The following is a 13,582-nucleotide window of genomic DNA, read 5'->3' as shown; positions in this document are numbered from 1 at the left end:
AATGACTCCAAACTACTGGCTGGGGAGAGCCCCCCCCCCCCCGGGGCTCTCATGCTGTTCTCCTTCGTCCCATTCCTGACTTTCCTCTCCCCCATCCGACTGTTCAGCCCCCTCCTCTTCGCTGTCATCCTCCTCCGGGCATGGAGCCAGCAGAGACACAGCCGGTCCCTGTGTAGCCTCAGGCTGAACCACAACATGAAGGAATCCTGCCCTTGAGAAATTATTAGAAGGGATTTTTTTCCTCCTTCCCAAGAAAGAATATGGAGAAATCATCCCACACATATTTGATGGAAAATTTTTAAAAGGCCAGTTGTTAAAATGGATGGGAGCAGAAAGACCACCAAAAACAACCCAAACAACCCCATGAACTTTTTTATCACAACATTCAAGCTTTGTCCTTCTTCCTCTTTGAAAAGCGAAGAGGTAATTTGGGATGAGAGGTATATGCTACTTGTTTTAGAATGGATGCAGAGCAGTTGTTTTTCTACCACTGACTACCGCAAGGCGCATGGACTGCCCTGGAAAAATGCCCAGTTCAAAACATGATGCCCTGCATGGTTATGTGCAAGTCTCAATTTGCACATTTTGTCACTTCCCTTGTAGATTTGATTCCGGCTCCAATTCGAGGTGCTGGTTTCATTTTTTAAAAAACCTTACATGACTTGGGACCAAGTTATTTAAAGGATCGTCTTTTTTCTCATCTACCCAATCCACCAGAGCAGGGAGACAGGGTTCCTTCTCTTATGGGGCTTCATCTTGTGCAAAACAAGAAGAAGGACCTTCTCTGTGGTGGCTTCTCTCCATGTGGCACATCAACCGGGTAGGAATCAGATTGGTCCTCACCTTGATACTTTCAAAAGACCCTTAAGGCATTATATTATTTCTTGTATTTTATCCTAAGATAAAATACAAGAAATGATATAAGGGCAGACTAGATGGACCATGAGGTCTTTTCCTGCTGTCAAACTTCTATGTTTCTATTTTTCCCAACTTCTGGTGGGCCCCAAAGGCTCGTGTTCTGCCCTTCCCAGGCTCCAAAGACTTCTCTGGAGCTAGGGTAAGGTAAAAACGCCCTTCCCCGTCCCCCTAGAGCAGTGTTTTTCAACCAGTGTGCCGTGGCACACTAGTGTGCCGCGACACATGGTCAGGTGTGCCGCGAAGCTCAGCAAGAGAGAGAAAGAGAGAGAGAGAGAAAGAAAGCAAGAGAGAAAGAAAGAGAGAGAGAAAGAAAGCAAGAGAGAGAGAAAGAAAGCAAAAGAGAGAAAGAAAGCAAGAGAGAGAAAGAGAGAGAGAGAAAGCAAGAGAGAGAGAGAGAAAGCAAGAGAGAAAGAGAGAGAAAGAAAGAAAGAGAGAGAAAGAGAGGCAGGGAAGGAGGGACAGATAGAAAGAGAGCAAAAAAGAGAGGAAGGAAGAGAGAAAGAAAGAGGGATGGACAGAGAGGGGAAGGAAGGAAGAGAGAGAAAGAGGGAGAGAAATAGAGCGAAAGGGAGGAAGAGAGAGAGATAATTTTGTTGTCCAAACTTTTTTTAGCCCCCCCACTCCCCCGCTCAATGTGCCCCCTGATTTTGTATATGTAAAAAATGTGCTGCAGCTCAAAAAAGGTTGAAAATCACTGCCCTAGAGGGTCTCTAGAAACCAAAAATACCCTCCCAGAGCCTCTGTGTGAGCCAAAAATCAGATGGCCGGCACACACAGCCATGTTGGAGCTCAGCTAGGGCAATGGCTTGGATACCAGCAGATATGGCTCCGCCTGCCATCTGTGCCACCCCTACCATAGGTTCACCATCACTGACATAGGCCAACATCTCACGTGCCCTCCAATATGGCTCTGTGTGCCATCTGTGGCATACTTGCCATAGGTTTGCCGTCATGGTCTCAAGGCATATTTCTGCCAGTGGGTCTAGGGACCCAAGCATTGCACAATTCCCATCGTGACTTTGTTTGATTGTTGTTGCTAGGGACGTAGGGGAGTTGCTAAGTTTTGTATTTGTATTTGTATTTATTAGATTTGTATGCCGCCCCTCTGCGAAGACTCGGGGCGGCTAACAACAATAAAAAAGACAATGTGAACCAATCTAATATTAAAAATAATCTAAAAAACCCCAATGTAAAGAACCAATCATACATACAAGCATACCATGTATAAATTCTATAAGCCTAGGGGGAAGGGAAAATTTCAATTCCCCCGTGCCTGATGACAGAGGTGGGTTTTAAGGAGCTTGCGAAAGGCAAGGAGGGTGGGGGCAACTCTGATATCTGGAGGGAGCTGGTTCCAGAGGGCCGGGGCCACCACAGAGAAGGCTCTTCTCCTGGGTCCCGCCAGATGACATTGCTTAGTATTTGGGATCTTATTTCTTGTGAACTGCCTGGAGTCACTGTGAGTTGGGCAGAGATATAAATTTTCTTAATGCATGAATAAATATCACAGGTTCGTGATAAGAGACAAAGGTAACACAGGCTCTGAGACCATATAGAACATGATGAGCTTAGTGATAAAGTCACACTTACACTGAGTCTTCATTTGCTTTATCTGCTCCTTAAATAGGACAACTCTTTCGTTCCTTTGTATATCAGCATCACAGTTATTGCTTTCGAGGTTTCTGAATCTCTCCATGACCAGATGTCTTAAATTTGGGATAATTTCTGGTTTATCTTGTTTTATCTGGGAAAGGAAAACATATAAAATAAAAGAAGACAAAGATTATTCCCAATGAAATATCAGTTCTCTGAGCTCATCAGAAAAAAAAGGGCAGTGATTCTCTAAAATTCCCAGATTATTTACTTTGCTCTAATGACATTAAATGAATATGGAAATTATTTTTATAATAATTTAGCTATAGTATATTACAGTGATACCTCGTCTTACGAACTTAATTCGTTCCGGGACAAGGTTTGTAACGTGAAAGTTTGTAAGACGAAACAATGTTTCTCATAGGACTCAATGGAAAAGCGATTAATGTGTGCAAGCCCAAAACTCACCCCTTTTGGCAGTCGAAGCACCCGTTTTTGCGCTGTTGGGATTCCCCTGAGGCTCCCCTCCATGGGAAACCCCACCTCCGGACTTCCGTGTTTTTGCGATGCTGCGATTTCACTGAGGCTCCCCTCGCTGGGAAACCCCACCTCCAGACTTCCGTTGCCAGCGAAGTACCCGTTTTTGTGCTGCTGGGATTCCCCTGCAGCATTGCAAAAACACGGAAGTCCAGAGGTGGTGTTTCCCATGAAGGGGAGCCTCAGGGGAATCCCAGCAGCGCAAAAACGGGTGCTTCGCTGGCAACAGAAGTCCGGAGGCGGGGCATCCCAGTGGCGGCGACTTGGGTTTGCAAGGTGAAAATAGTTTGGAAGAAGAGGCAAAAAAATCTTAAACCCCGGGTTTGTATCTCGAAAAGTTTGTATGATGAAGGGTTTGTAAGACGAGGTATCACTGTATTTATAAAATAATTTACTTGGACTTCAGTCAGGCATTTTATAAAATAGACCATAGCCTACTACTGTGGGCAGACAGCAATACCACCAGATGGATTTGAAACTGGCTGACTTTCAATGTGCAGTCCTCAATGGAACTGCATCTACATCAGTGATGTGCAGCAGCCAGTGCAATCAGGTGCTCCGTCCCAGTGGGAAATTCCGGGATGCGTGCACAGCTGCGCACCCCCGTGCGAGATTTGGGTTCTACGCATGCGCAGCAAGCAAAAATCTCACATGAGACACTCGTGCGAGTGAGATTTCGGCAATCTCACTCAATTGCATATAAATCCAATATAAAATAAATAAAATCCAATTAATAAATGAAATAAATAAAATCTTGACTGCCATCTTATTTTTGGCTTTGCTTGCCCCCCCCCCCCCCGATTTTTCATTCCTACACATGTGCCCATGCGTCACGGGAGGGAGCAAACTGGTAGGGAATTATCCAAAAATGTGCTGAAAAATCCGACCGATACGTAGCTGGAGAAACACTTAATTGTACTGTACTTCCTTATTTTGATCAGTTCTGATTCTTCCTTGTAGTTTCAAGGGATGAACTGAGTTCTAATACCGAATATTGATAAGAAAATCTTTTTACAATCCACGTTTTCTACATCTTGTTCAGGTTTTATATGCCTCATATTTCCTCTAACTTGATACCGTCTTGTCTGCTCAGTTCCAGCCTACTCATTATTATAATGGCCCACACTTTTTCAGTTCAACAATATCTCATTTTGAGGTTTGATGAGCAATCTATTAAATGAAACCAGGGGTTCTCATGCTAGAGACAACCATTTTGTCAGGTTAAATCTGATGTCTTCCAAGTCATTAAAGGAACAACCATAGGAAGAATTATAGACTATATGCCAAGTTACAACGTAAAGGAAAATCGGTACAAAATGTTCTACAGATGGCACACAATGCCATCAGTAATATTTTCCACAGATAAATCACATAATAATAAAAGGTGGAAATGTCGTGAATCAGAAAGAACATTTAATCATATTTTATCATTTAAATTTGAAATGAAATTTCAAAACTTTTTTATTAGGTATAATAATCTCAGAAATAAATTATCACAAGCATCGTAATTTAATTAGATACAGGTTTTACAACAGAAGAATAAATTTTGCTTAATATTGGAAGAAAGATACAATTCTAATAATATCATACTGGGAAAGATATTACCAATGGCAAAACTAATATATATCTAATAGAAATATAATCAAATTTCAGCAAGAATGGTCTCCATACATACATTATGACAAATGAACAGATGTACAAAAAAAGGGAAGCATAAGAAACCAGTAATCCCTTTTCCTTGTGCTTCAAAATTATTGTTTGGGTTTTAAAATTCTTGTTAAATTGCTTCAGCTTATTTTTTCCCTTTTATTAACAATATATCAGGTATACAGTATATCAGATATCAGGTATATATATCAATATATTAACAATATATCAGGTATATATATCAATTTCAATACCAAGTACCTATAGTAGCTCCAGACCAAATTCTTTATTGTACAACAAATATTTTGATGTAATCTACAGCTGTCTACGCAATTTCAAAAACTAAAATTATTTAATTTTATGCTTGTGATTTGGTATCAGCAAATTGTTGTTTAATGCCAACTATGCACAAAATAGGTAGTCCTTGAAGTATTCTTGACATAGTCCTTGAGATATGATGGTAATACAGCCTACCCCTACCAGAAGACCCTACCATACCATTATAAACGATGGAAGAAAATTCCTCTTATGGTTTCTAATTTCCAAGGGTTTGACAACTTTATTTATTATATTTTTATCCTGCCTTTATTACTTTATAATAGGTAATTCAAAGCAATGAACGTATATGATATAGCCACGTAGAGTAGCCCCACAGTTAAATAGGTGGCAAATTAATGTAACAAAAAAGTTATACTTCTTCCTCTCCTATTTTTCACACAACTGTGGGGTGGGGTAGGTTGAGAGAGAATGACTGGCCAAAAGACACCCACTGAGCGTTCATGACTAAATTGGTGCTAGAACTCATGATCTCCTTGGTGGTGCAGTGGTTAGAGTGCAGTACTGCAAAGCTACTTCTGCTGATTACCGGCTGCCAGCAATTTGGTAAATCGAATCTCAGTATAATAATAATAATAAATTTATTGTCATTGTCAAAACAACGAATTGTCATTGGTAACGGAAGTCGTGTGACACCCAGAGACCAGTCCCACCATACATAAAATCAGAATAGGTAAATTTAAAAATAGAATAAAAAATATAATAAAATGTCCCACCCACTACAAATCCCCCACCCTGAACCACTCAACCATCTACATGACAAACCGAGTAATACAGTGGGGGATGCGTTCCAAGACTGCCCGCGAAAGTCGAATTTCCGCGATGTAGAGATGCGGAAGTAAATAGACTATTTTTAGCTATGAACAGTATCACAAGCCTTCCCTTAACACTTTAAACCCCTAAAGTGCAATTTCCCATTCCCTTAGCAACCATTTAGATCATTACAGTGATCCCCCGATTATCGCGAGGGTTCCGTTCCAAGACCCCTCGCGATAATCGATTTTTCGGGATGTAGTGGTGCGGAAGTAAAAACACCATCTGCGCATGCGCGCCCCTTTTTCCATGGCCGCACATGCACAGATGGTGGAGTTTGCGTGTGGGTGGCGGGGAAGACCCAGGGAAGGTTCCTTCGGCCGCCCAACAGCTGATCTGCTCCGCAGCGCGGCAGCAGCGAGGAGCCGAAGATGGGGTTTCCCCGTTGCCCAGGCAAAGGGGAAACCCCATCTTCGGCTCCTCGCTGCTGCCACGCTGCGGAGCAGATCAGCTGTTGGGCGGCCGAGGGAACCTTCCCTGGGTCTTCCCGCCGCCCAGGCAAAGGGGAAACCCCAAGATCGCTTGCCGCTTCTCCGTCACCCGCCCGCCCGGCCGCTCGCTTGCCGCTTGCCGCTTCTCCATCACCCGCCCGCCCGGCCGCTCGCTTGCCGCTTGCCGCTTCTCCGTCACCCGCCCGGCCGGCCGCTCGCTTGCCGCTTCTCCGTCACCCGCCCGCCCGGCCGCTCGCTTGCCGCTTGCCCGTCACCCGCCCGCTCGCTTGCCGCTTCTCCGTCACCCGCCTGCCCGCCCGCTCCCTTGCCGCTTGCCGCTTCTCCGTCACCCGCCCGCCCGGCCGCTCGCTTGCCGCTCGAGAGCAAGAGGGGGAGAGATAGAGAAAGAGAGAGAAGGAAAGAAAGAGATGAGAGAGGGAGGAAGAGAGTGTGAGAGAGGAAGAAGCAAGATAGAGAAAGAGAGAGAGAGAAAGAAAGATGAGAAAGGAAGGGAGTGACGTCATCGGGTGGAAAAATCGCGATATAGCGTTTCGCAAAGATCGAGATCGCGAAACTCGGGGGATCACTGTACTCACCATGCTTATTTATTAAAGTTTATTAAAAAAAATATTTATTAAAGTCGGATGAAAGTTTGGCGATGACATATGACGTCATCGGGCGGGAAAAACTGTGGTATAGGGGAAAAACCTGCAAAGTATTTTTTAATTAATATTTTTGAAAAACCGTGGTATAGACTTTTCACGAAGTTCGAACCCGCGAAAATCGAGGGAACACTGTATTGTCTAACAGTTCACTGATGATGACCCTTTAGTTCGTTGTTAAGTGCGAGTATAGCTCTGGGATAAAACCTATTCAGGAAACGTGTGGTCCGAGTTCTAGTTGTTCTGTATCTTCTGCCAGAAGGCAGCAGTTCAAAAAGATTGTAAGCAGGGTGAGAAGAGTCTTTGAGAATGGTATGCACTTTCCTAGAACAGCGAGATGTGAAGATGTCATCCAGGGCAGGTAGCTGGAGCCCAATGATGTTCTGGGCAGTTTTAGTAATTCTCTGTAGAGCTTTTTTGTTCACTAGAGAGCTGCTCCCATACCAAGCTAGAATGCCGTATGTCAGGACACTCTCAATGGTGCTGCGATAGTAGGACAACAGTAGGTTCAAGGTTGACTCGCATCCTTCCAAGGTCGGTAAAATGAGGACCCAGATTGTTGGGGGCAATATGCTTACTCTCCGTAAACCACTTAGAGAGGTTCTGTAAAGCACTGTGAAGCGGTATATAAGTCTAAATACTATTGATTAGCCCAAAGTCATCCAGCCAGCTTTCATGCTTAAGGTAGCACTAGAACTCACAGTCTCCTGGTTTCCCAGTTTCCAGTAGTAAAGACCAGCATCTTTAATATTAGGCCAAAACGGCTCTCAATATAGAACAATATATAATATAGTTAGAACAATGTAGATAGAACTCCAAGTGCACTCTAACCATAGAATATAATAAGGGATATTTACTTACTTACTTACTTACTTACTTACTTACTTACTTACTTACTTACTTACTTACTTACTTACTTACTTATTATTTGATTTTTTTTATACCGCCCTTCTCTTTAGACTCAGGGTGTCTTACAACATGTTAGCAATATCACTTTTTAACAGAGCCAGCATATTGCCCCCACGATCTGAGTCCTCATTTGACCCACTTTGGAAGGATGGAAGGCTGAGTCAACCTTGAGCCGGTGATGAGATTTGAACCGCTGACCTGCAGATCTAGCAGTCAGCTTTAGTGGCCTGCACTTTACCCACTGCGCCACCTTGGCTCCTATTATTGCTATATGCTATAATATATGCTATATTATTTTACTTTCCCTTTCTTCCTCATAACTACAAGAATGGAATTTATTTTTTTTCTTTTCCGGAGTTACATATTGCATCAAAAAATTCATGAAGCTATCCAGCACAGCTTCAAAATAGTTTTCCTAATCAGTCCTGGCTAATTCAGATCCTATTAACCGGTAATTAACAGGGATATCTTGCAATCTGGGAAAAAAAATGCTGTTATTTAGGGAACTATGTAAAAATGTGCAAATATCTGTGAAGGCTAATATATGTTCCATGGAGATTGTATGGGAGAGAACACTGCCCAATTTTAACCCAGAGCATCATTTTTCAAACTTGGCAACGTTACAAAGTATGGACTTCAACTCCCAGAATTCCCCAGCCAGCATGCTGCCTAGGGAATTCTGGGAGTTGAAGTCCGTACTTTGTAATGTTGCCAAGTTTGCAAAACATTGACCTAGGAAGATTAGACAACATAACCTAAAATGATTTTGGATGTACCCTGCAAGATTAAAATGAGCAGTAATACATGTATCTTTTCTGCAATGTGTGTCCTTCCTTAGCCCTAGACTCTCCAAACTGGTTGTGACTGTTACTCCCCCTATTTCCCAGTCAACATGTAGGATGAGTAGTTTGGGAGTTGCAACAACAGGTCCCAGCATACAGTAACCAAAAGGGAGGCTAGCTGCTCATTCATTATTACTAAGCTCCTGAATCAGACTCATTAAATCCTAGAGTATTGTTCATAAACCAGAAAATAATATTTCATCATACGGGGTTACCCAGGGACTCAAAAGGGAATCTGTGAAGATCCCATTTCTACCAGTTATTATTTTATTAATATGCACATTTGAATGAAGGCAGAAGAAGCAGCAATGGATGGAAACTAATCAAGGAGAAAAGCAACCTAGAACTAAGAAGGAATGTCCTGACAGTGAGAACATTGCAACAGCTTGTCTCCAGAAGTTGTGAATGCTCCAACGCTGGAAGTTTTTAAGAACTTGGACAACCATTTGTCTGAAATGGTATAGGGCCATGGTGGCGAACCTATGGCATGCGTGCAAAACAGGAAAGGCCTGCCGTCTTCGGCGCTACCGGTGCGCCCTCCCAGACCGCCATGGACGGGTACACATCCAATGAGTGCGCACATGCCTGTCGGCGTGAGAATTGGCTTCTGTGCATGCGCAGCAAGCAGAATCTCATGTGAGGACTTGGACATGAGCGAGATTTCAGCGATTTTCACCAATATTTATGCTTCCGCACATGCGCAAAATCGGCAAAAATCACCACAATCTCGCTCATGCAAGCATCTTTATGCAAGATTTCGCTTGCCGTGCAAAATCTCATGCGAGTGTTTGTGTGCGCACGTCGGGGATACACAGCTGTGTGCACATCCCAAAAGTCACTACCGGAATGTGGCACCTTACCGTTCCAGTAGCAGGTCCTCCCTGGTGCCACAAATGGCATGTGAAGCCATTTATTTATTTGTTTGCTTGTTTTGCCAAATGAAGATATGATAATATTAAGATACATGATACTAGTAAAAGTCAAAAATTTGAAAACTAGTAAAAGTCAAAAATTTGAAAAAGAGTATTAGAAATAATAATGTTCAAATACATGCAAAATGAAGAACATTAAGGACAGGGGACGGAAGGCACGCTGGTGCACTTATGCACGCCCCTTACAGACCTCTTAGGAATTGGGAGGGATTTTTTAAAGGTTATGCTTAATGGTTCAACTAGAGCTGTGCAAAAACCTTTTTGGGAAATATGCACATAGACCGTCTGGTTCAACTGATACAGAAGGCTTGAGGTCACATAATGCTTTTCCAACACAGTCTTCAGTGAAGTCTATTTGAGTTCAGCCATGCTAAATCAGGCCAAAGCCCATCGAGTCCAGCATTCTGTGTCACACAATGGCCCACTAATTGTCCATGGGGATCTTGAGCAGAAAGAGAAGGCAAAACCCTCCCTTTCCCTGGACCCCCAACAAATGGTACCCAAGGGAATCCTGTCTGCCTCAACCAACATAGAGGCGGCACTTGGACATCCGTTTCAATAACCACCGATACACTTGGTATCCATTAATCTGTCTAATCCTGCCTTGAAGCTATCCAGAATGACAGCTGTCACGTCCTCCTCCGGAAGTGAATTCCATAAACCAACAACCCTCTGGGTGAAGAAATATTTCCCTTGATTTGTCCTCACTTTCTTACCTATGAGCTTTAGGGAGTGCCCCCTCGTCCTAGTATTGTGTGATGGAGAAAATAATTTTTCTCTAGCCACCTTTTCTATCCCATGCATGATTTTATACACTTCGATCAAGTCACCCCTTAAACCCCGTCTTTCAAGGCTGAAGAGACCAAGGCGTTGCAACCTGGTGGCTCCATTCCCTTGATCATTCTTGTTGCCCTTTTTTGCACCTTTTCCAGTTCCATTATAGAAATGTTACAAATAGAAAGAGGCTTAGAAATGTTAGATGTATTGTATCTTTTTTATCGAAATGTTGTAAGCCACCCCGAATCCACGGAGAGGGGCAGCATATAAGTCGAATGAATGAATGAATGAATGAATTAATGAATGAATTAATGAATGAATGAATGAATAAATTGGGGAGGGCGTTTTTGCCCTCCATAGGCTCCAGGAAACCCTCTGAAGCCTGGGGAGGGTAAACAACAGGCCTATTGGGCCCACAAGAACTTGGGAAACGGGCTGTTTCTGGCCTCCAGAAAGCTTCCGGGGGGGCAGGGTAAGCAATTTTCACCCTCCCCAGGCATTGGATATGGGTGTAGGCACTCGCGTAGGCACGATCACTGGACTAGAAGATCTCCAAGTCTCTTCCAATCTGTCATTCCATTCTATTCTAAATCCACGTTCCCTGCAATTAGTCAGTTGAGATTTCTTTAACCGAGCAGTCACTCTTAATTAACATCAACAGGATGTCACTTCTCACAATTTAATCCAGGAGAAATTGGGAAAGTCCACCTGCCCGTACCTGAACGCTTTCACATACACTTCACAGTGCCAATTTGAGATAGACATTGTCTTAGGTATGACTATGTACACACACTCTCTTGCACACACCTCTTAAATAATATCCCGGTAGCAGGCAATAATTCCTGAACTAATGACAAACACTTTCTCTAAATCTCTTATAGGACAAGGAATGTTCCCAAGCATTCGTCTCAAATATTGCTCCAATCCTGCTTCATTTGCAGTACGAAGGGGAAGTTGGTGCTTTTGAATTTCCATATGTCACAGGAACATAATTCTGTGGAGTGTGCAAGACACCAAAATCAAATATAGTTACTTTCAAACAAATGTTCCCCTGTATGCTTGCACAAGCGTGCTTTGAACTGGCGCCAAAGACGAGCAAAGAGATATGAAGTTTGGGAGCAAGGCTGCCAAAATTATAGATATTTAAACTTCTTTCATAAGCTCAGCTGCAAATGTGTTAATAATTATGTAGAAATACAACACAACAAGGAAACTCTGAGGAACAGAAGCAATGATAATACTTGCTGGGTCTCAGTAGGTGGTGGGCAAATGTTTCACTGAGTTACCTTTGACGTTTATTTATACCACTCATTCATTCATTCATTCATTCATTCATTCATTCATTCATTCATTCATTCATTCATTAGAAACATAGAAACATAGAAGACTGACGGCAGAAAAAGACCTCATGGTCCATCTAGTCTGCCCTTATACTATTTCCTGTATTTTATCTTACAATGGATATATGTTTATCCCAGGCATGTTTAAATTCAGTTACTGTGGATTTATCAACCACGTCTGCTGGAAGTTTGTTCCAAGGATCTACAGTGATCCCTCGATTATCGCGAGGGTTCCATTCCAAGACCCCTCGCGATAATCGATTTTTCGCGATATAGTGGTGCGGAAGTAAAAACACCATCTGCGCATGCGCGCCCTGTTTTCCATGGCCGCGCATGCACAGATGGTGTTTTTACTTCCGCACCTGGGAAGACCCAGGGAAGGTTCCTTCGGCCGCCCAGCAGCTGATCTGCTCGGCAGCGCCGCAGCAGCGAGGAGCCGAAGATCGGGGTTTCCCCGCCGCCCACGCAAAGGGGAAACCCCGATCTTTGGCTCCTCGCTGCTGCGGCGCTGCCGAGCAGATCAGCTGCTGGGCGGCCGAAGGAACCTTCCCTGGGTCTTCCCTGCTGCCCACACAAAGGGGAAACCCCGATCTTCGGCTCCTCGCTGCTGCAGCGCTGCCGAGCAGATCAGCTGCTGGGTGGCCGAAGGAACCTTCCCTGGGTCTTCCCCGCCGCCCACGCAAAGGGGAAACCCCGATCTCCGGGTCCTCGCTGCTGCGGCGCTGCCGAGCAGATCAGCTGCTGGGCGGCCGAAGAAACCTTCCCTGGGTCTTCCCCGCCGCCCACGCAAAGGGGAAACCCCGATCTTCGGCTCCTCGCTGCTGCCCGCCCGCCGCTCGCCCGCCGCCCGCCGCTCGAGAGCAAGAGGGGGAGAGATAGAGAAAGAGAGAAGGAAAGAAAGAGATGAGAGAGGGAGGAAGAGAGTGTGAGAGAGGAAGAAGCAAGATAGAGAAAGAGAGAGAAAGAAAGATGAGAAAGGAAGAGAGTGATGTCATCGGGTGGGAAAATATTTTTAATTAATATTTTTTGAAAAATTGCGATATAGTGTTTCGCGAAGATCGAGATTGCGAAGATCGAGGGATCACTGTACTACTCTTTCAGTAAAATAATATTTTCTCATGTTGCTTTTGATCTTTCCCTCAACTAAATTCAGATTGTGTCCCCTTGTTCTTGTGTTCACTTTCCTATTAAAAACACTTCCCTCCTGAACCTTATTTAACCCTTTAACATATTTAAATGTTTCGATCATGTCCCCCCTTTTCCTTCTGTCCTCCAGACTATACAGATTGAGTTCATTAAGTCTTTCCTGATACGTTTTATGCTTAAGGCCCTCCACCAGTCTTGTAGCCCATCTTTGGACCTGTTCAATTTTGTCAATATCTTTTTGTAGGTGAGGTCTCCAGAACTGAACACAGTACTCCAAATGTGGTCTCACCAGCGCTCTATATAAGGAGATCACAATCTCCCTCTTCCTGCTTGTTATACATCTAGCTATGCAACCAAGCATCCTACTTGCTTTTCCTACCGCCCAACCACACTGCTCACCCATTTTGAGACTGTCAGAAATCACTACCCCTAAATCCTTCTCATCTGAAGTTTTTGCTAACACAAAACTGCCAATGCAATACTCAGATTGAGGATTCCTTTTCCCCAAGTGCATTATTTTACATTTGGAAACATTAAACTGCAGTTTCCATTGCTTTGACCATTTATCTAGTAAAGCTAAATCATTTACCATATTACAGACCCCTCCAGGAATATCAACCCTATTGCACACTTTAGAGTCATCGGCAAATAGGCAAACCTTCCCTACAAAACCTTCCCCTATGTCACTCACAAACATAT

The 13,582-nt window shown here is 43.7% G+C and overlaps 1 protein-coding gene across 2 annotated transcripts in view; it reads right to left on the bottom strand.

Annotated features, from left to right (window-relative positions):
• The window catches only part of NSMCE2 (NSE2 (MMS21) homolog, SMC5-SMC6 complex SUMO ligase), a 368,866-nt gene that overhangs the window by 206,926 nt on the left and 148,358 nt on the right, over nucleotides 1-13,582 (bottom strand). For both annotated transcript variants that reach the window (XM_070748293.1, XM_070748294.1), the window contains exon 4: nucleotides 2,509-2,662. In XM_070748293.1, the coding sequence (XP_070604394.1) occupies nucleotides 2,509-2,662 (154 nt within the window). The remainder of the gene's footprint in view (nucleotides 1-2,508; nucleotides 2,663-13,582) is intronic.

This window comes from Erythrolamprus reginae, chromosome 3, assembly GCF_031021105.1.
Source record: "Erythrolamprus reginae isolate rEryReg1 chromosome 3, rEryReg1.hap1, whole genome shotgun sequence".
Taxonomy (NCBI): domain Eukaryota; kingdom Metazoa; phylum Chordata; class Lepidosauria; order Squamata; family Dipsadidae; genus Erythrolamprus; species Erythrolamprus reginae.
This window is presented reverse-complemented; position numbering and strand designations above follow the sequence as displayed.